The sequence below is a fragment of the Triturus cristatus genome, chromosome 9 (genome assembly GCF_964204655.1).
Source record: "Triturus cristatus chromosome 9, aTriCri1.1, whole genome shotgun sequence".
NCBI lineage: Eukaryota > Metazoa > Chordata > Amphibia > Caudata > Salamandridae > Triturus > Triturus cristatus.
Genome location: NC_140592.1, coordinates 73,425,373 through 73,444,630, shown reverse-complemented (window position 1 = coordinate 73,444,630; position 19,258 = coordinate 73,425,373). Strand labels below are relative to the sequence as shown.

The 19,258-nt window shown below is 46.0% G+C and overlaps 1 protein-coding gene across 1 annotated transcript in view; it reads right to left on the bottom strand.

Moving 5' to 3' along the window:
- Nucleotides 1-1,806: 1,806 nt before the first annotated feature.
- LOC146797419 (netrin-4-like) overlaps nt 1,807-19,258 on the bottom strand; it is a 311,780-nt gene continuing 294,328 nt past the window's right edge. The window contains exons 9-10 of the mRNA XM_085624438.1: nt 5,052-5,222; nt 1,807-3,781 (exon numbers count right to left, since the gene is read on the bottom strand). Coding sequence (XP_085480564.1) covers nt 3,645-3,781; nt 5,052-5,222 — 308 coding nt within the window. The 3' untranslated portion in view covers nt 1,807-3,644. The remainder of the gene's footprint in view (nt 3,782-5,051; nt 5,223-19,258) is intronic.

The window sequence follows — 19,258 nt, the reverse complement described above, 5'->3', positions numbered from 1 at the left end:
CTTTATTCACAAACATTTTAAATCCCTTTCTGTACACTCACTGCACATTTAAGCCAACCCCTAGTTCAGTTGGTAAAAAGTAGGCCAATATGTGCCGGAAGGACTTGCCCCAGACATCTCCTGATTTCAGGTGTGCAGGGTAGGAGACTTCTTCACATACAAAAATGTTTCCCATGGAAAGTAACAAGAGAAATAAACAAATGGTCCCTTGCTCATTTGCCTTAACCCTATACCTTCGGTTGTGGATGAGCTTTGTATGCCGGGAAAAGTACTCCATCCATACTTTCAACTGGAGTACTCTTGATTTTGTGCATCCCCAAAAATGTCAAACAGTGCAATCATCTACCCGGTCATTTTGTGAATAAGCCCCCTACACAATATATTGCCCCCTCTGCAATTGCCCCCTACACAATACATTGCCCCCTCTGCAATTGCCCCTACACAATACATTGCCCCCTCTACAATTGCTGCCTACACATTACATTGCCCCCCTACGCAATACATTGCCCCTTCTGCAATTGCCCCTACACAATACATTGCCCCCTCTGCAATTGCCCCCTACACAATAAATTGCCCCCTCTGCAATTGCCCCCTACACAATACATTGCCCCCTCCGCAATTGGGCCTACACAATACATTGCCCCTCTGCAATTGCCCCCCTACACAATACATTGCCCCTTCTGCAATTGCCCCCTACACAATACATTGCCCCCTCCGCAATTGCCCCTACACATTACATTACCCCCTCTGCAATTGGCCCCCTATGCAATACATTGCCCCTTCCGCAATTGCCCCCTACACAATACATTGCCCCCTCTGCAATTGCCCCTACACAATACATTGCCCCCTTCGCAATTGCCCCTACACAATACATTGCCCCTCTGCAATTGCCCCCTACACAATACATTGCCCCCTCTGCAATTGCCCCCTACACAATACATTGCCCTCTCCGCAATTGCCCCTACACAATGCATTGCCCCCTCTGCAATTGCCCCCTACACAATACATTGCCCTCTCCGCAATTGCCCCTACACAATACATTGCCCCCCTGCAATTGCTTGCTATTAAGGGACATAAGGCTTGAGTAGAAGCTGTAGGTAAGCGGATTTTAAATTTTTATTTTGCTTTTATGCATTATTTCTCTGTACTCGGTGCTTTTGATTTATATTCCAGCTGGTCATTTGCCTTTTTTCCACGGTTATCCTAATTCTAAAAGTGCCTAATTTGTATGCATTAGGCAACACAATAAGACAGATATTTTCCTATTAAGAGTGATCCAACGTTTGTCTCAAGAACTGGGGGAAAGCCCCATTTCTAGGATATCCACTGGAGATATATTTTCTTAAAACAAATCAAATTGTAAGTCATTTCCATGACCACTGGCAAGCCTGATAAATCTGGCCAGACCCCCTCTTTCTTGGAATTACATTTAACACCCACTACACAGGAAAACACAATCCGGTTAATTGGTGAAGGTCAGAAAGGAACACAGAATTCCTGGTTCCACCGGAAACAAAGGGATGCCACACCACATTACCACTTTAGCTTCTGTAAATGCTTCTCTTAGAATCTTGTGCTACTGTCAAATCCACTGGTTACGCATTGGGCAAACTCTGTGCGCTTTGAAGGAAACGGCAGATGTCAAAAGTTTAAAAAAATTAAATCCATGTTGTTTGTCTAAAAAAAATGTGAATAACACGCTGAATGTTGCAATACATTAAGATTTTCAAAAGTGACTACAATACAACAGGCAATTAAACGTAAATATTTTGCACTGGGACACAATAGTGGTGCAACATCACTCTCTTTTATTTCCTATTGCCTTAGTAGCAACAACACTGAACATTTAATGTTCTCCATATTTTCTTAAACAGACTCAAATCAACCAATGGTATTTGGTTGCATTTCTTGGGAAGTGGGTCACTTCTGGGTGCCTTCTGACACCTTCCTTTAGGACAGGATAACACATGTTGTTTATGAGGGCCACAGCCATTCCAGATTTTAATAATAACTACTATCTAAATAAATCCCATTTTGATACATTGTAAATAAATATAGGTTATGTGTGTATCCTAAAACTATGTCAGAGATCTTGGGCACCCCTCTTTTAAGACATGTCTGAAGTATGAATAAAAGGCTTGGATAAGTTTAATATTTCTATCTTATTAACAGCCTAGGTTTTCCAAACATACCGAGATGGACCTTAAACCTCAGCATGCTGAGAGTTTCTTCGTTTTGACGCCAGTTCTATAAATTTGAAAAAATATTTTTTCAGCCACTGTCTTGATGGACCGCTCTCAGCCTGAGCGTAAGGCTCCGCTACGCCTCTTCCGTTTGGGTACATGGCCACAACGGAGGGATTATCCTTCTTCGTGCATAGTCTGTGTTTCCGGAAGTGCCAATCTGAAGACAGCACTTAGTCTCACTTCCAGCAAAGAAGATCATAGAGGAAAGGTCTGGAACTGCCTTAATTTCAGTGAAATTAGATAATTTCTTGCCCCATCCATGAGCGTAATATATATCTATGACTATTCCAGTAAAAATAAATGTGGCTCAATAAAACATTCTGAAGAAGTGTTGTAATGAACATGCTTTTACCTATTATGAAAGTGCGAACTAAGGTCGAACTCCATGTTATTGACATGGTGCAGCTTACTTTACTGGTGATTCACTCCTTACAGCTTCATAGATTCCAAGATGGAATTCCTTTACAGAAAAACAACTTGGCGCAGATTCACAAGGCTTGTTGAATGACATTTCATCTCATTGCACTTTTACCCCTTCTGGTTAAATAACGTTTTTTATTACTTCCATACTTACAATGAACATCATAGCATAAACAATCTATGCAAGTACCCTGAGAGTACTATGCTATTAATTACCACTGTTGAGGGATAGCAGGGTAAAGACCTGCTCAAGGCTTCACCTCTCGCGAATCTCAGCTTCTCCATTCCCTCAATAATGGAAATAAATGACATACTACGCTTGGTGCATCTGCATATATAATATTTATTAACGTATATGACATAGCAGATCTCAAATACGGTATGCAATCTGGTTCTGTACCCCAGCTTTCTATTCCTTGTCACTGCCTGCAATGCAGGAATGAAACCCAAGCCTGTCCTTTGCCACCGGAAGTTCATCACGTTGGCTTAGTGAAGTACAGAAGAGGGTCCAGACGTCACAAATTCAACATGTCAGTTTCTATAGTGTGAAAATGCAGATACGTGGGAGTCCTTCCTCTCTGCATTGAAACATACAATACAGGAAAGCTGCACAAGAAATGTCCATTCCTTCAAGAATGTGCGATCTAGTGAAGTCATACTATGTTACTTGTCTCTAAACACGCGATCTAGCTCAGAGGTAGGCGTGCAGAGCCTTGCGCTAAATGTTCTGTATAGAGTACTGTTTCTTTTCACCGCCATTGACAGTCCTTTGATGCATGTTTGCTCCATCCCAAGAGTGTCCAACTTAGGTCTGCAATCGCGGGATAGAGTCCACATTTTCAGGACAACCATTTACTAGGAAATTATTGTCATGCAGATTCACTTCAGTAAATCCTGCTCTATGCAGTGGGAACCAACTTTGGGGAGTGTGGATTTTGCTTCCGGTGAACTTGTCTCTTCTTCTGATTTCCAGAGGGGTCACTTGCACCTCATAGTGAGCATGTCCACCACTTGCCTACCCAAGCTCGCTTTCCATGGCTTCACCAGACTGTGCATGTTCACCAGGAGTTTGCCTGTTCGCATGTCCTCCTGCCCAGCGATAAGATAATCCATTCCTGCGAGAAAGATAAAGGTATGTCAATGGAGGACAGAATTCATGGTCAGGCTGCTCGCACATCAAGCAGAATTATCCTTTTCAGAAGCCCTTACCCAAAAATATGCAAGAGTCATACAGGGGCTCAATGGACCACATTCGGACTACTTCATGGGTACTCGCAAACATTTTCCCAGGGGCAAACATTCAGGTCTGTGATGTAATCCAGGGCTGCATTGATGCCAGCAGGGTGGTGGCGGGGCATGGGGGTTGGGGCGGGGGGATTGGGGGTAAGGTGGGTGTAGGGGAAGCAAACCATATACATCTAGTAGCTGAATTGAACAATGTGAAACCAGAAAATAATTAATCCCGACTTCCCCACTTTACCAAATTGTGTGAACCTAGGAAATTGTTTTATTTTCCTTTCCTTCCTGTTTCTCCATTATCACACATAAGAGGGCTTTGAAATACACGACTTAGGATGTACACTGTACAAAACCTTCTCCTGCGGTATATTTAATAAACTCTACTGTTCTCCATGCATAGCAGGAGCCCGGCCACCCAAAGGGTGCACCTAACAACTGACTTGTCTCTTAGTTCACTATTGGCATTGTTGTGAGGGTGGGGGGAAGCATGAATGTTTTTAAATTCGTGTTTCAAAGCTATCACTTTTAAACGAATACTCCTCAAAGCACTGATATAATCTGATGTACTAAGATGAAAAGGTTCTGCATGTTAATTAAATACACTTTTTGAATTTTGTAGAGACTTTGTCATATTTTTAGACTTTTGATACAAGATGTCTTCAAAAGTAAGGTATTTCTAAAGTTAAGCGATGCAGGATTCCCTAGTTACTTCTTTTCTTTAACATAAAATAATCTTTAAATCAATTCAGCTTGGTTATTTACCATATTTTTATTGTTAGCGCTGTGTTAAGTAAACAGAAGGCCAGTGCTGCTGTTGACCAGCGGGACCCATGTAAAGGTCAAGAGGTCGGCATGCGAACCCCGGGCCGTACTTTGAGTATCAATGGGCTAATCAAATCGATTTAAGCTTTTGCCCAATAGTTCTGATGTTAACATCTCCTGGGCACAAAGTTTAAAAATAATTGGGCTTGTGCATCATATTAATTCCAGGTTTAAAAGATCTACACATAGCATTTGCCACGATTAAGGATCCAAGCCGGGGTGTGTTGTATGTCCAGCATTTAAGGATCCAAGTATTTACTCCGGTAGAGATCTGACTGTTACTAGCATTTGTCCAGTCCTGAAAGACTGGCACTCAGCACTCACCTGGGTTAAGGATTGGGCACGTGCAGCCTCTGTTCATCCACGATTCTGGGTAGATGCTCCTGTTGCTCCGATTAAGCTTCACTTTGCCATATTTCAGGATCTTCTTAACTTTCACCACAACTTCTGCATGGCTACCTTTGTCGTGCGCTGAGAGTATCCTGGCTTTTATCACTGCCATAAAAACAAGATCCAGTTTGATTATAAATCCTTTATATTGCAGCAACTGGGGGCAATCATAGAGATCTCCACTACTGTATTGTCTGAGGAGCACACTTTGTGTTTGAAATTTTGGGCTACACACTCGGTGACATGTTAATGTTAATGTTAGCAGAACTTATAAAGCACACTACCACCCTTCGGGTATCCTGGCGCTGAGATGTGCATACCTTGCCAGAGACATGCAGAATGAATGAGCATAGTATCCCTATTTCAGACTCCCACCTTATTTTCCCTTTTCACGTTTCACCTTTTGTCCAGCACACATTCTGTTCTTAAAAGAAGAGCGAGGTTCTGGTTTCCAGTCCACAAGCAAGCGCAAGGAACCGGTGTCTTAAACAGTACTGGCAGAGCTCATAGGTCTGACTTTCATGTCGAATCCTAACTAAAACATTTAAAAGGCCTGCTGCAGTAAAAAAAAAAAAGAAATGCTTATTTTTTTGTATAAATTGCTCTTATAAGATATATAATTTAATATGTGATGCCTCCGTGATCAAAGAACTCTTCCAACAATACATCCCCTCTAGGACTTTAACCCCTTGCGTGCTCATGACGGAACCACTCCGTCATGAGCCACGGGCGCCGTGTGCTCATGACGGAGTGGTTCCGTCATGCTGCGGCCGTTGCGGCCGCTCCGCCCACGCGGTGCTGATTCTCCGCCTGTGCTGGCGAATAATGCGAGTGGGCGGAGTCGTGACGGAACCACTCCGTCATGAGCACAGCGCGCCCGTGGCTCATGATGGAGTGGTTCCGTCACGAGCATGGCGGCGCCGCGCTGACCCCGAACCCCCCCAGCGCCGTGGCAAATTCGTGCCGCGGCGAAGGGGTAAGATCCTCCTCCCAGGCTAATCTGGTTGTACCTAAATTCAGGAGAGCCACCTGGGGAGGCAAGAGCTTTGCAGTAGCCACTTCCAAACTCTGGAATTCAATGCCTCTGATGCTAAAAACCACAAAACATTTGCTTACCTTTCGCAAGGCCCTTAAAACCTGGCTGTTTAACAACTAGCTCAGTACTATCACCTATCTGTACCATACACTCCATTGTCTGGTGTTCTCTTTACATTGGTCCACCCTCTGGAAGTCAGCGCCTAGACACCTATGGGTAGTAGTGCGCTTTAGAAATCCTAATTTCATTTCATTTCAGTGCACTTCTGAGATGTAATACAGTCCCTCATTCATTCAATGCAAACACTCAGTAGAAGGCGGAGAAGTGTGGCTCAATGGTTGGAGCGGCAGACCTTGATGCAGAGGTCTGGCCCGGGACCAGGGTTCAATTCCACGCCACGGCGGGTCTTGGGCTCAAAATTCCACGGACCTGACCATTCTCGCCTCGGTGCCTATTCCAATCATGAAGTCCCACTCTGCAACTCTGGGCAATAGCTTGCTTAATCTCCACAACGGCCCCCACAACGCTAAGGATGCCTGGCCTCCACCTTGGGGGTGCCCAGGAGTGGACACCTCACAGGGAAAGCCAGGATGGGTTCCACAGCGGTATTCGTACAAGCGCCTTGAGACCCTTGCGGGTGAGTAGTGCGCTATACAAGTATCAATTTACATTACATTTACAATGATACCCCAAATAGCCAACAGCATGAAGTGACAAAGAAATAGTACTCAGGAGAAGTCAACACACATTCTATGAATATTTTAAATAATGTGTAACAATAGGTTTTTCAATCAGCTGCACAGTCAAGGTAAATATAATAAAAAGACACCAAAGCTGGGAGGACAAATGTCCCTGCCCTGTGCAATCTGTGACAGGACTCATTAAGCTTTCTGCGGAGGCCTGTTCTTCCTTTCCTGCTCCTGTGGGAAGGTGGTGGGGAAAACGCATCTGTTACTGGAAGCCTGACACTGCCTCTAAATGCACCCCTGTCTTGCATTTGAGCCTGCCAAACCCCAAAGCCGTCTGGTTGCTAAAGGCTTATTTTCATCTACCAGTGCCTTCAAAGCCCACTCATTTCTTACAATTGGCTGGCATTGTCATTCTCATTTGCTTGCTTCTTATTCGATGGCTTGCCTTGTCCATCTTATGTCTTTCCCACCCCTGGAGCAAAGCCTCATTACATGTGTCCAGCCATCGCTCACTTCTATGTAACTTCTTTTGGCTTAAGCACTCTGTGAGAGTGCATGTGTTTTCCAACCCTCTCCCTTGCCTCTTCTCTCCCCATACCTACACCTGTGTTGCTCTCTCTCACCTGTTTGCTTCTCTCCTCTCCATGTGGCTCTCTCTTGCCAGTATGCTTCACTTTCCCCAGCTCCACATTGTACTCTCTTGCCCAAGTGCTTCTCTCCTCCTTGCACTCCACATGGCTCTATTTTCCCCATATGCTTCTCACCTCACCCACCATGTTTCTTACACTCCCCTGCCTGTTGTTTCCAGCACTCCTGTGTCTTGCTTCCACCCACGCCCTCCATGTTGCTTACTCTCCACCCACGTAATATATAGTTTCCACCATAGCCTTTGGAAAAAGAAATGCTTTTGCAAATGTTTTGTTTTTATTTACTAATCCAGCTCCGAGTTGTTAATAAAAAGAAACAAGCATTGGCATAGCCTTTGGGACCTTATAAGTGTTTAGCCATGCAACAGTTGCATAACTAAACACTTATAAGGTCCCAAAAGCTAGACTTATTGGCTATGCCAATGCTTGTTTTAACTGCTGCAATCTATTGAAGCCTCACGGAGAACATCAAAGCGGTCGCGAAAGTGAAAGTAATCGCGGTAAAGTCTGACGCGCACGCCCGCGCACATGCACTGTAGCTCTAGGCTGGCCTGGTAGCACTTTTTGGAGCCCAAACAAAATGTATCGCCAGACCAGTGCATGCACTGGGTCAGGCGAGACCTAAAAAGGGGTGCCTGCAGACGTTTGTAGGTACAAACGTGTGATGATGCATACACTCACCTACAAAATGACATGGCCGCAGCGGACAAGTCATAGTGCATTTTTGCTTCCCCCCCCCTCTCACCTCCCCTCCCCCTTTTTGGCCATGCAGCATAGCATTGGGGATGCTGTACAGCCTGGCTAAAACCCATTGTAAAAGAAAAAAGAATTAGTATCTTTGCCAATACTTGTTGTTTGTTTGTATCTGGCCAGCCTGGGCTCTGAGGGGCACATTTGAAGTTTAAGATATGCCCCGGCTTTGTGGGAGATGCAGGAACCTCCACAGCACCCCTGATAGGCGCTATTCTAAACTTCAATGTTCACGTCTAGGAATTCCCTGGTAAACCTCACTTAGCTGATTTGGTCGGTGGGATTGTATATTGTCTACATTTTAAATCAATTATAGATATTACCGGAGGTGGGAAAAGGTTTTATTCTGCCGCGGAAATTGGGCAAAGTTCATGATATTTCCACTCAACGAAGCTGCAAAGTTGCTAAATATGCAAATGGGGAACATTATCTTCTAAAATCACCTTTCATAGATAATCCTTCCTCTAGAAGTTGATCTGCAAGTTTTTTGTTTTTATTAAAATAAGAACGTTGAAAATATTTTGCTAAAAATTAGTGCATATAATGTTCATTTGCTGGATCTGTCTTCTACAAAGTAACTTTTGCCTATCTATTCGCCCCATAAAGAAAAGAATTGTAAAATTTCCAGAATTTCTCACAAAGCTTCATGAAGCGTATGGAAGCAAATCTTAGCATCTTTGCACAGCCCTAATTTACAGGCAAAGCTCACTTAATCTTTATGGGAAACAGATTTTGAGAGTTAGTGAAGAGGATCACCTGTTAGAACAAGCTCAAATTAATAGGAGGTTCTTGCTTCAGTGACACATGGTGTCCAGAAACCACACATTGAAGACATAAAGCCATCAGAACTTGATTTGGGTGCAGACTGTATTCACTGCTCCTATTAAATGGAACTGTAAGAAAGATCATTATTTCCAATGCAATCTGCTCAAGCACCTCTCTGTTCTTCAAGATGGTTGGGCTCTCCTAGATGTTGCCAAGTTGAAGAGAAACAGGGGCAACTGGAAGAGGTGGCCATGGAATGCCGCATAAATCACTTCCTGGAGGGCTCGGTTGGTTTATGACCCCTGGCAAGGCTGCCCACAGAGCTGCCTGCTGAGCTGATACCGGGAGGGGGGGCTGGTCTTTTGTGAACTTCTTTCCAGCCTGCTGCTCTCCAGGCCACCAGAAATCTGTTTACCAGAGTAGCTCTTTATGGGTTAGATAGCGCTTGCTGCTACACTCTAGACACTGTGTAGCGCCAATCTGTTTTCCACAACCAACTGCCGCAGTTTGTGCTGTATTATGGTACTTTGTTTTTTGATAAATAATTGTCTGTTAATTTGATTTTGTAATGACTTGCATCCTATAAATTGTAATCTTGCACACAAATATGACTTTTGAAACAAACTCTGGCGAGGACAACAGGTCTGGCCTTTTGCGTAGCCACCGTACCCCAAGCTGTTAGCAGATGTCCCTCTCAAGTGAAAAGCAACAGCTTGAAGTCTTTTAGGGTCCGAAACCCCTCAAGATGTTACTAGATGTCCCTCTCGAGTCGAAAGCAATGTCTTGAAAAGTCTTTCACAAAGTTGCAGTACCTCAAGTTGTTACTAGATCTGCTTCTAGAGTCAATTCTGCATGTTTTTCTTTTCAGTTCTCTTCATTGGGATGAAGGCAGGGGCAGCTGGTAGCCTTAGAAAGTGGTGAGGTGAGTGAAGTGCCCCACCACTTCCCAAAAACCTAAATTAAACAACCCCTCCCTCCAAAAGCCAAAAACAAACCCACCTCTCCCTCCAAAAGCCCAAATAAAAACAACCCCTCCATTGAAAAACCCTAAATAAAACAAAACCACTAACTTAATCACTGCACTTACATGCATTACACATTTCTAATAAATAAAAAACAAAATGATACTTACCCACGGGTTCCACGTCCTCCTTTGTGTTTCTTTGCTATCAGATGCACGGAGGATGAGCCCCTAACCAATCCAGATGCTGCTCTCATGATGCTAACCAGCATGAGAGAAGCACCAGGATTGGATGGAACGGGTTGGCTGAACGCTTCTTCAGGCTCTGAAGGCCTGTGATTGCTCTCCAGCCAGCTGTCTCCGACAACTGGGTGGAGAGCCTCAAAGTGTGCATGTCACTCTGGCGGGGGCTAGACAGCCGGCCAAAGTGACATGCACACTTTGGAGCGTCCAGTCAAGTCACTGCTCGAGTCCTCTATGCTGCCAATTGGCAGCAGAGGACACGCCCCCATTTCTCCTGGCTCGGGAGCAGGCTGGCGGCTACCGCGCTCCTCTGTGAATAATAAAATAGCAATGTAATCATTTCATTGTCATTTTAATTTCCACGTTTAGAGCGCCCCCCAGCGGGCAGGGGGGTAACGCTCCTCCCCCGCCCGCATGAAATAATCGCCGCTGGATGAAAGATGGTTTGCAGTGAAGGAACCTTTTCCCCTGGATTACACTCACACAAAGTGTGAAGCTGTTCCGTTCACTTTCCCACCATAGAAAGGGATTTAATCCAGCCATTGATTTGTGACAACCTACGATGGTCCACTGACCATTCCCAGGACGTGAGAGCATCCCAAAGGCGTTTGTGAATGAGCATAAACAAATGTGTTGTGTTGAAGTCGGCCCCAACCCTATAAGACAAACCATGTCTTGATGCACACTCTTAAACTTTTGGGTGGGGTTCACCCTAACCTAATATTACATGGCAGTGAGTTAATATCACATGGAAGAAAATGGATTTACACCTGCAAGGTCACATTTTGTGAATGTCTTTCATGTATAGAGTTAGCTATTGGTGCACATGAGTGCACTTATATGACTGTAAATGCCCCTGAGAGTTAGTGTATGAGCTGCAGAGAGCACAGCTTGAAACCAGGCTCTGGTGGCTGTTGCTCCATATTTCTGAGCTGTGCTGTCCGGAGCTCATGGTAAGTACTGAGCACCCGGGGCCGTACCATGAATACTTCGCACAGGCACAGAACAGAGTCGTGCATAAGAACACTACCTGTACTTCTGCTAATTTATTACGTGTGCACGTTAGTTCATGGGCTGCAGACAGCAAAGCTCAAAGAAACAGAGATCTTGTTGACGTTCTGTATTTCCAATCTGTGGTATCTGCAGGCCATGTTCTCACTCAGAGAATAATGAAGGTAATGGATGTGCCGTAAACAGCAGACTTTCATTGAGGAGCAGGTGCACTGCTTCATTTTGCTTTTCCACAAAAGTTCATGATATGTCTCCAGTTGTTTTGCACCTTTCATACTACAGTGCAAGCACTGGAAAACATTAAACACCAGCCCCTGCCATCTATATCATCTGTACCGAAGCAGCGTTATGACTCAACTCTGTGTCACTCATTTTATTGGTGGATGCTCACAGAGTTTGCTGCAGGTGCATAAACAAACTGAGCTATGTTACTTGGTGTATGTGCATTAAGGTTATTTGGAACAAAAGATGTCCTCAGACTTTACATCACATTTCTTCCATTCTCAAAGGTCATGGCCCATAAACTTGCAGGTACCACTTCAAGGTACAAAGATCTGATTTGTAAAAGTCCCAATTTCGGTAAAGCGGGTCTGATTCCCAGAGCTTCCTCCCCAGAGTAAGTGTGTTTCACTTCTGGAAATTTAGGTGAGGTGTAGATCACACCCACTCACTGAAAAAATCTTTGTGAATCAGTCCCAGATAGTGAAAGGAGGGACTGAGGAGGCCATTGAAAATACAATAAAACTGTGTATCTTACATTTTAAGAAAAAGTCTGAAGATCAAAATTTTGAAGTCATAATTTAAACACAGTGTGGTTTTCAGATGTCTGACTGTCTGACTCATACTTTTGGAGCTTTTTGTATCTTTCTCAGCTTATAAAAGTCCAAAATGTGCATAAGATAAGCACTATGTACAAAATGTGCAATTCACACAGCATGAAACCAAGCAGAAGAACTATCTTATGCACATAATGTACACATCTCCCACACTCACTAGGCAAAGGTGTAGTAGTTTTAAGTTTAGACCACTGATCTAATATAGCCTTAGAGCCCGCCGTAGTGGGCTCCATGGGCCATTAAAGGCCCGAGCCGAAGGCTATTAGAACTTTCAGCCCCTAGAGGGCAGAATGTTCTAAATAGTAAAACCTGAGGGGGTTGAAATCTCCTCGGGCTCTGTCAGGCCTTTGTTCACAGCTATTGTTGTGAACAAACATTGAAATGTTGGAGCTCCGGGCTACTACCGGCCATTACAAGCCCTGGGCACTCCATTGTCTTCAATAGAGCGCCCAACATTCCAAGGTTCTAATAAGAATTATAGGAGTGGTCGGGGAGAGTCCATGAAAAACAAGTGAAAATACACTTTGTGCATTTAGATGGATTCTGGTTATACGTTTGCCATGGCCATCTGCTCATCTTTTCTAAATTGTAACCCCTGTATGGTCCAAGTGTAGAGGTGCAGAAAGTGGTCGGAAATGCTTTGAAAAATGTCAGTTAACTTTAGGTGGCTGGCCTCAGGCTATTGAAAAGTTCCTTGACCCAGTGACTTACTTCTGAGAGTTCTGGTGCGACAGGCATTCTGGGGCTCTGCCCCAGACTTACAGGTCTTTTAGAGGAATGTCAGTGCCAGGCACTGATCGGGTTTCTCTGTAGGCGGTTGCACCTCCGGGGAGGGTCTCCTAATTTCAGAGACTGTGACTACTTTCTTTCTCTCTCTCTCTGTCCCAGAGAGACCATGGCACTGCATTTTGAGAGGCAGATACAGAGTTTTGAGACTGACACTGGGGGATCCTCCTGCCTGTTTTTCACTTTTCCTGTGCTTTATCACAAACGATTCTTTCGATGATGGCAGATAACTGTATCACAAAAACCATAAATAAAGAAAAATAGATGATTCTACCATGCTTTTCTGAATTCCAAGGAGATGTCATACCCGCAAAAGCCACTAGATGTCCCTATTGCAGGCTGGAGACTCCCTCAACAACATTTCCAATGCTATTATACTAATTAAGGGGTTCAAATTCACCATATGTGCTATTGGAGCGCTTCACTCGTTATGACCGAATTATGGAGCTACTCTACCATTCCACCAATATAGAGCTATAGACCTGTAAATCAAGGGCGGTAGAGGGTGCTGCAGTGTTGTATGCAGAGGGGTGTTCCCACTGTTCAGAAAGGGACCCCCTGGAGGGGAGTTTTTGGTTCACTCAGAGGTCTGGTGGCCTCACTAATAAAAGGGACCGCTGGGCCCGCGACACTCCTGTGTTTGTGTGCATCATTAAGCATCACCCGCTGTTAAGGCCAACCCATCCCCGCCCACCAAAAGGTCCCTCTCCAAGGGACATAGCAACTGTTGATGAGGTGGGTGTTAACCTACACCCTGCCCGCTTACCTTGGTGACCCACTATCCACGGCCAACTACCTCCAGCCCCATCCTACCTGTTGCCACCATACCTCCCACACGGGAGCCAACAGCGGCCCAGCCAGAGGCCCTAGCAGCAATTTACTGCAGACTACAACCAGCAGATGACTTTCTATGGTCCACCATAGAACAGGCAGCACCCTGGTGGTACAGCCGGAACACCTGGCCATTTCTGAGGTCAGTGCACCACCACAAGGGCATTCACCACACTACCCCTGTCGTCAGTGGCACGATTTCCTCCACGAAGACTCATGGGCAGACTGGGTTGACAAGTGGTGCCATCTTTCAACAATTGCATTTGTCACCCCGAGTGGGACGGATATGCCCAGACGTGGGTCCTGTTCTGTCCATGCCACTGGAATCAAGCTATCCTGGCTGATGAGGGCTGAAAGCCCGAAACCGGTCCTAGGATGCTTGTTTCCAGTCCAGGGAGGACCTGGCTTGGCAGTTCGGGCTGGATTGTTCCCATTGGGCGCAGGGTCAAGACTGATTTGCATATGGCTGGGTCCAAACTGGAATGGCATGGTGAGGGAAAAAACGATGGATTTAGGCCCAGATCTCTGTACTGGAGTGAATGTATGACATTGTTCTGCATTCTGTCCATCAATAGTTCTTTTTGCATTTAGCTTTCAACAATCAGGCTAGCATTGCCCTCTGCGCTGTCCTCCTGTGTGAAGAGTCCCCTACAACATGGCATCCATACCCGCCATAGTGCCTTTTGTGATGACTGTTAACCCGTGCTCCATAGCCGCAAAATGGAGAACGTAAGTCGAGAGGCTGGGAACATACTTCACGGCTGTGGCTATAGGCAATGATAGATGGCGGTCTAAGCTCCTCTGCCTAGCGGGGTAAACCATGTACAAGCTCTCTAAGAAAGCTAGCTCTCTAAGAAAGTGGTTGAAGCAGGTCCGGCTGACACTTATGACACCATCAAAACGGCATTGACAACGCACTTCGACCCAGTTGCTAACTCTCATTATGAATGTTTCTTGCTCGGCCAAGCCTGGCAGAACCCTGATGAACTTGTTGACGAGTTCTACGCACGGCTCAGAGAGCTGGCGAGCACATGTACCCTCCATAACAAACAAGACGAAATCCGAGCACAATTCATTTAAGGCTTTTCCTACACAAAGTTAAGAGAGAAGATACTGCAAGATCTCAGGAAGAGCATGGCTGACATCCTCACACTTGGGAGGTCGAAAGAACTCTCCAAAGCCTGTACCTCCCACATGTAAGCATCTCTCCAACACTCTCTAAAGACAGAACCCATCAACCAAGTCTTGCAAGTCTCCCCAGCTGGCAAAAAAGACCACCCGAAGGCTGCCCAAGCAAGCAGGCCCTGCTGGTGGTGCGGCGGCCCATTCCCACATGCGGGAGATGCCAGGCAAAGTGGAAAAGGTGCTTGTTACGGGAGAAGATGAACCACTACGCAAAAATTTGCTATGAGAATCAGTGAAGAAAACCATCAATGCCATAGAAGCACCAAGACTTTTACCAGAAGATGAAGACACGGACGATGACACCCTTGAAGGTGTCATACATGTAATCCATTCCATTGCGCCATCACAGAGGGGAGCTCGGACCACACCTCGCTGCCAGTTCCTTGTGGAAGTTCAACCCGTCACGGCGCTCATTGACACTGGGGCCTCAATCAATACAATGCCGCTGGTGCTACATAACTCTTTGCCCACCCCACCGGTCCTCTGCCCTACAGCCTGCATTAATGCTTTTGGCACTACCACTTGCCTCCCTCTCGCAGGAGTCTTCACTGTCGAAATAACGCACCAAGAACGTTCGACAAGGGCCAAGCTATACATCACAAAAGGGGAGGTGGGCATGCTTTTAAGTTGCCAAACAGCTGAATGTCTACAGCTAATACAGTTTGCCTTTGGAGTCCACCTCAGTATGATAGACTCACTTCTAGGCAAATTTGAACATTTGTTGAAAGACATTGGCTGCCTGAATGGCCGAGTGGTCCACCTCCACATCGACCAGTCCGCCCAACCTGTTGCCCTCCGCCACAGATGTGTAGAGTTCCACCTCAGGTGCAAAGCGGAGGCGGAACTCCAGAAACTCTAGGCTGAGGACATAATTGAAAGAGTGGAAGAACATATTCAGTGGGTGTCACCCATCGTTGTGGCTAGAAAGCCAAAGCAACAAGGGGAGGTGAGGATATGCATGGTGATTAGGAGGGGGAGGCACCTAACCCCGATGGTCAATTACATTATTGGGGAACTCACCGGCTCCTGCTGGTTCTCCAAGATGGGCTTAGGATCAGAATATCACCACATCCTCCTGGCACCATAGTTGAACCACAACACAACATTTTCCACTTACCTCAGTTTGAGGTGGTACAAGTGCCTCAGTTTTAGCATCTCCAGCACCACGGAAGTGTTTCAGGACATCATCTGAGGGATGTTGACTGGACTACCAGGATTCTTATATGCTAGCGATGGTGTCTTGGTACATACACCAACTCTTGAAGAACATCTCTGCTGACAATGAGGCATATTCTGCCGCCTTCAAAATAGCGGTCTCACTATGCATAGCAAAAATGTGAATTCCTTAAGAAAAAAAAATGCTTCTTTGGATACCGTTTGTCAGCAAAGGGGTTAACACCTGACCACTCCAAAGTCCCTGACATCCAATCTGCAAAGGCTCCGACCAAAGTGACAGGTGTCAGGCATTTCCTGGGGAAGGTTACATACTGTGGCTGTTTTATGCAAAACGTGACCACCAGCACCAGATCCCTCTGAGAACTCACAAAGGCACCCACACCGTGGAGATGGGGTGATGAACAAGAACAAGCTTTCCAAGCCACTAAATGACTGCTATGGGAACATACCACTCTTGCCTATTTTGACCCTCAGAAGGAAACTGAGCTGTCAGTGGATGTCAGCCCCACTGGCCTAGGAGCCGTACTGTCACAGAAACAGTTGTGCAGGGAGTGGGCTCCGATCGGCTACACCAGTGGCGCGCTCAGTCCCACATATCAGAGCTACTCCCACATAGAGCAGGAGGCAATCGCAATTCATTGGGGCTGCAGGCACTTCCATCTATACCTGTACAGTCACCCATTTACAGTCAACACTGACAACAAGTCACTATTTCTCTGTTTAAAGTTCCTCAGCGAAGCTACCTCCCTGGATTGAAAAATGGATCCTCAAGCTGCAAGAATATTTCTTTTGAGTCAAGTACAAGCCTGGAGCACACAATTCCTCTGACTACCGGTCAGGGCATGCCCAACCGGCCATGCCCCATTAGGAGACTGAGGCAGGTGATATTGAAGAGTATATCAGATGATTGTGGAGAGATTGCAAACTCTCCCCATGTCTCTAGACAACATTGTGGAAACCACCAGAAGAGACGACTGCCTGCAATTGTACAATCTGCAGCAGGTGTACAATGAAGAAACTGGAAAACCATCAACAACAATGGCCTGTTGCAGAGGACTGAGGCTGGAAGGCAAACCACAATATTGCTAACCACGTGCGAGATGAATGACAATCACCACATGGTGCCTTCTGAGGAGACCCTGACTTGTAATCCCAAGGAGCTTGGCCCAAATAGTAGCTGATCTGGCACACTACTCCCACCAAGGCTTTGTTAAAACCAAGAACCGACTCCACAGAAAAGTCTGCTTCCCTGGGCTAGACAACCTTGTTGAACAGACTGTCAGACATTGTGAGCTCTTCCAAGTCACGGGTGCACCTGTTCCCCAATCCCCATCATCACAGAGGACATCCCGGCTGTGCCATGACATTGTGCATCGCCCAAGTGCTGACTTGGGAGCCTCCCAGACGGAAGACATATACTGGTTGTCATAGACAATTTTTCGAAATATCCGAAGGTGTATGTATGTATGCATGTATGTATGTATTTCATATTTGTAAGGCACACTGTAACCCTACGGGCATCCTGGCGCTGCAGTAAAACACTCTACCACCATGCTTCCTAGCTAGCTAATTGATATGCTAAGCCTGCACTCTAGGGAAAAGCCAAGTTTTAATTTTTCCCCTGAACTTCATCAGATCTTGTATCTGTCTTAGCTCAACTGGCAGACTATTCCAAAGACGTGCTGCCGCATAGCTAAAGCCTCTTCCGCCCGATTTAGCTTTCTTAATCTTGGGAATATTAACCACCCTAGTCGAGGAGGACCGAAGGCTGCGGGTTGGATTATACCAGTTGAACTTAGATTGCATTGGTATCGGTCCCATCCCATGCAAGGCCCTGAAGACAATGCACAGTGATTTAAATTGTATCCACTGGAATACCGGAAGCCAGTGCAGCTCCGTCGATGCCAGGGATGTGGATGACTGTCGTGGTCTGGCTAGGGCCAGTTTAGCTGCTACCGTCTGGACTCTGGAGTCTCCCAATCAGGTATCTAGGGGATTCCACCAGTAGCGCATTACCATAGTCCAGACGACTCAGAATGACGCTCCTTATTACAAGTGCTCGTACCTGATATGGGAGTAGTGGGAGGATCTTCCGAAGGACCCTATTAAGCGAAAAACTACTTCCCACAATTCTGTTGACTTGACTTTCAAGGTTCAGTTTATCATTAAAAGTAACCACGAGATTGCGTACCGTCGAGACGGGTAGCAGAGGTGTCTCTGTGGGAATGGGCCAGAATCCTGAGGGGAGAGAGCAGGGAACTTTGCCTGCTGCACAGCAAAGGATCTCAGTTTTTTTCGCAATTAAACTGCAAGGAATTGTTTTTCAGCCAGCGCACCGTTTCTAGCATACAGGCATGACATTTTTCCAGAGAGACCACTTGGTCTCCCTCCAGTGATGCAATGAACTAAGTATCGTCAGCATAGTTAACCAAGCTGACCCCATATGATTTAATAATCGCGATCAGGGGGCTCATGTAGGTATTAAACAATATCGGGCTGACTGCTGAGCCCTGGGGAACCCCATGCCTAATCTCCGCAAACTCTGACCGATAGGGGTGGAGGGCCACTGCCTGACGTCTAGATGTCAGATATGATCGAAACCAATCCAGTGCTACACCTCCCACCCCGACTGTTTCCAGCCTGGCCAAGAGGACTGTGTGGTTGACTGTATCGAATGCGGCAGACAGGTCCAGTAAAGTCAGTATGGCCGATTGTCCCCTGTCTGCTCGCATTCAAAGTTCTTCCAAAACAGTCACCAGCGCTGTCTCTGTCCCGTGACCAGGGCGAAACCCAAACTGCACATCTTCCAGCTTGTTGTTATCCTCCAAATACTGTGAGAGCGCTCTGTTCACCACCCGTTCTAAGATCTTTACTGGGTAGGGGAGGAGGGATATAGGTCGGTAACTTTTAGGGCATGCTGGATCAAGTGTAGGTTTTTTCAGCATAGGTGTAATCACTGCTTGTTTCCAGCTCGCCTGGACCTGTCCACTGCTCAGTGATTGGTTACACAGCTGTCGGAGTATTGGAATAGTTCGCCTCCCAGCGCCTTCCAAGTTTTGGGAGGGAAGGGGTCCAAAGGAGATCCCGAAGAAACTCCTAGGGCTATCTTGTTGAACTCCTCCTCAGAGGGGAGCTCAAAATTATCCAAATGGACCACCTGATCTTCCGACTCTGCCTCCCCTTTCCAACTCTTTTGCTTACTCGTAGATGGTTGCCCCTCTGTCT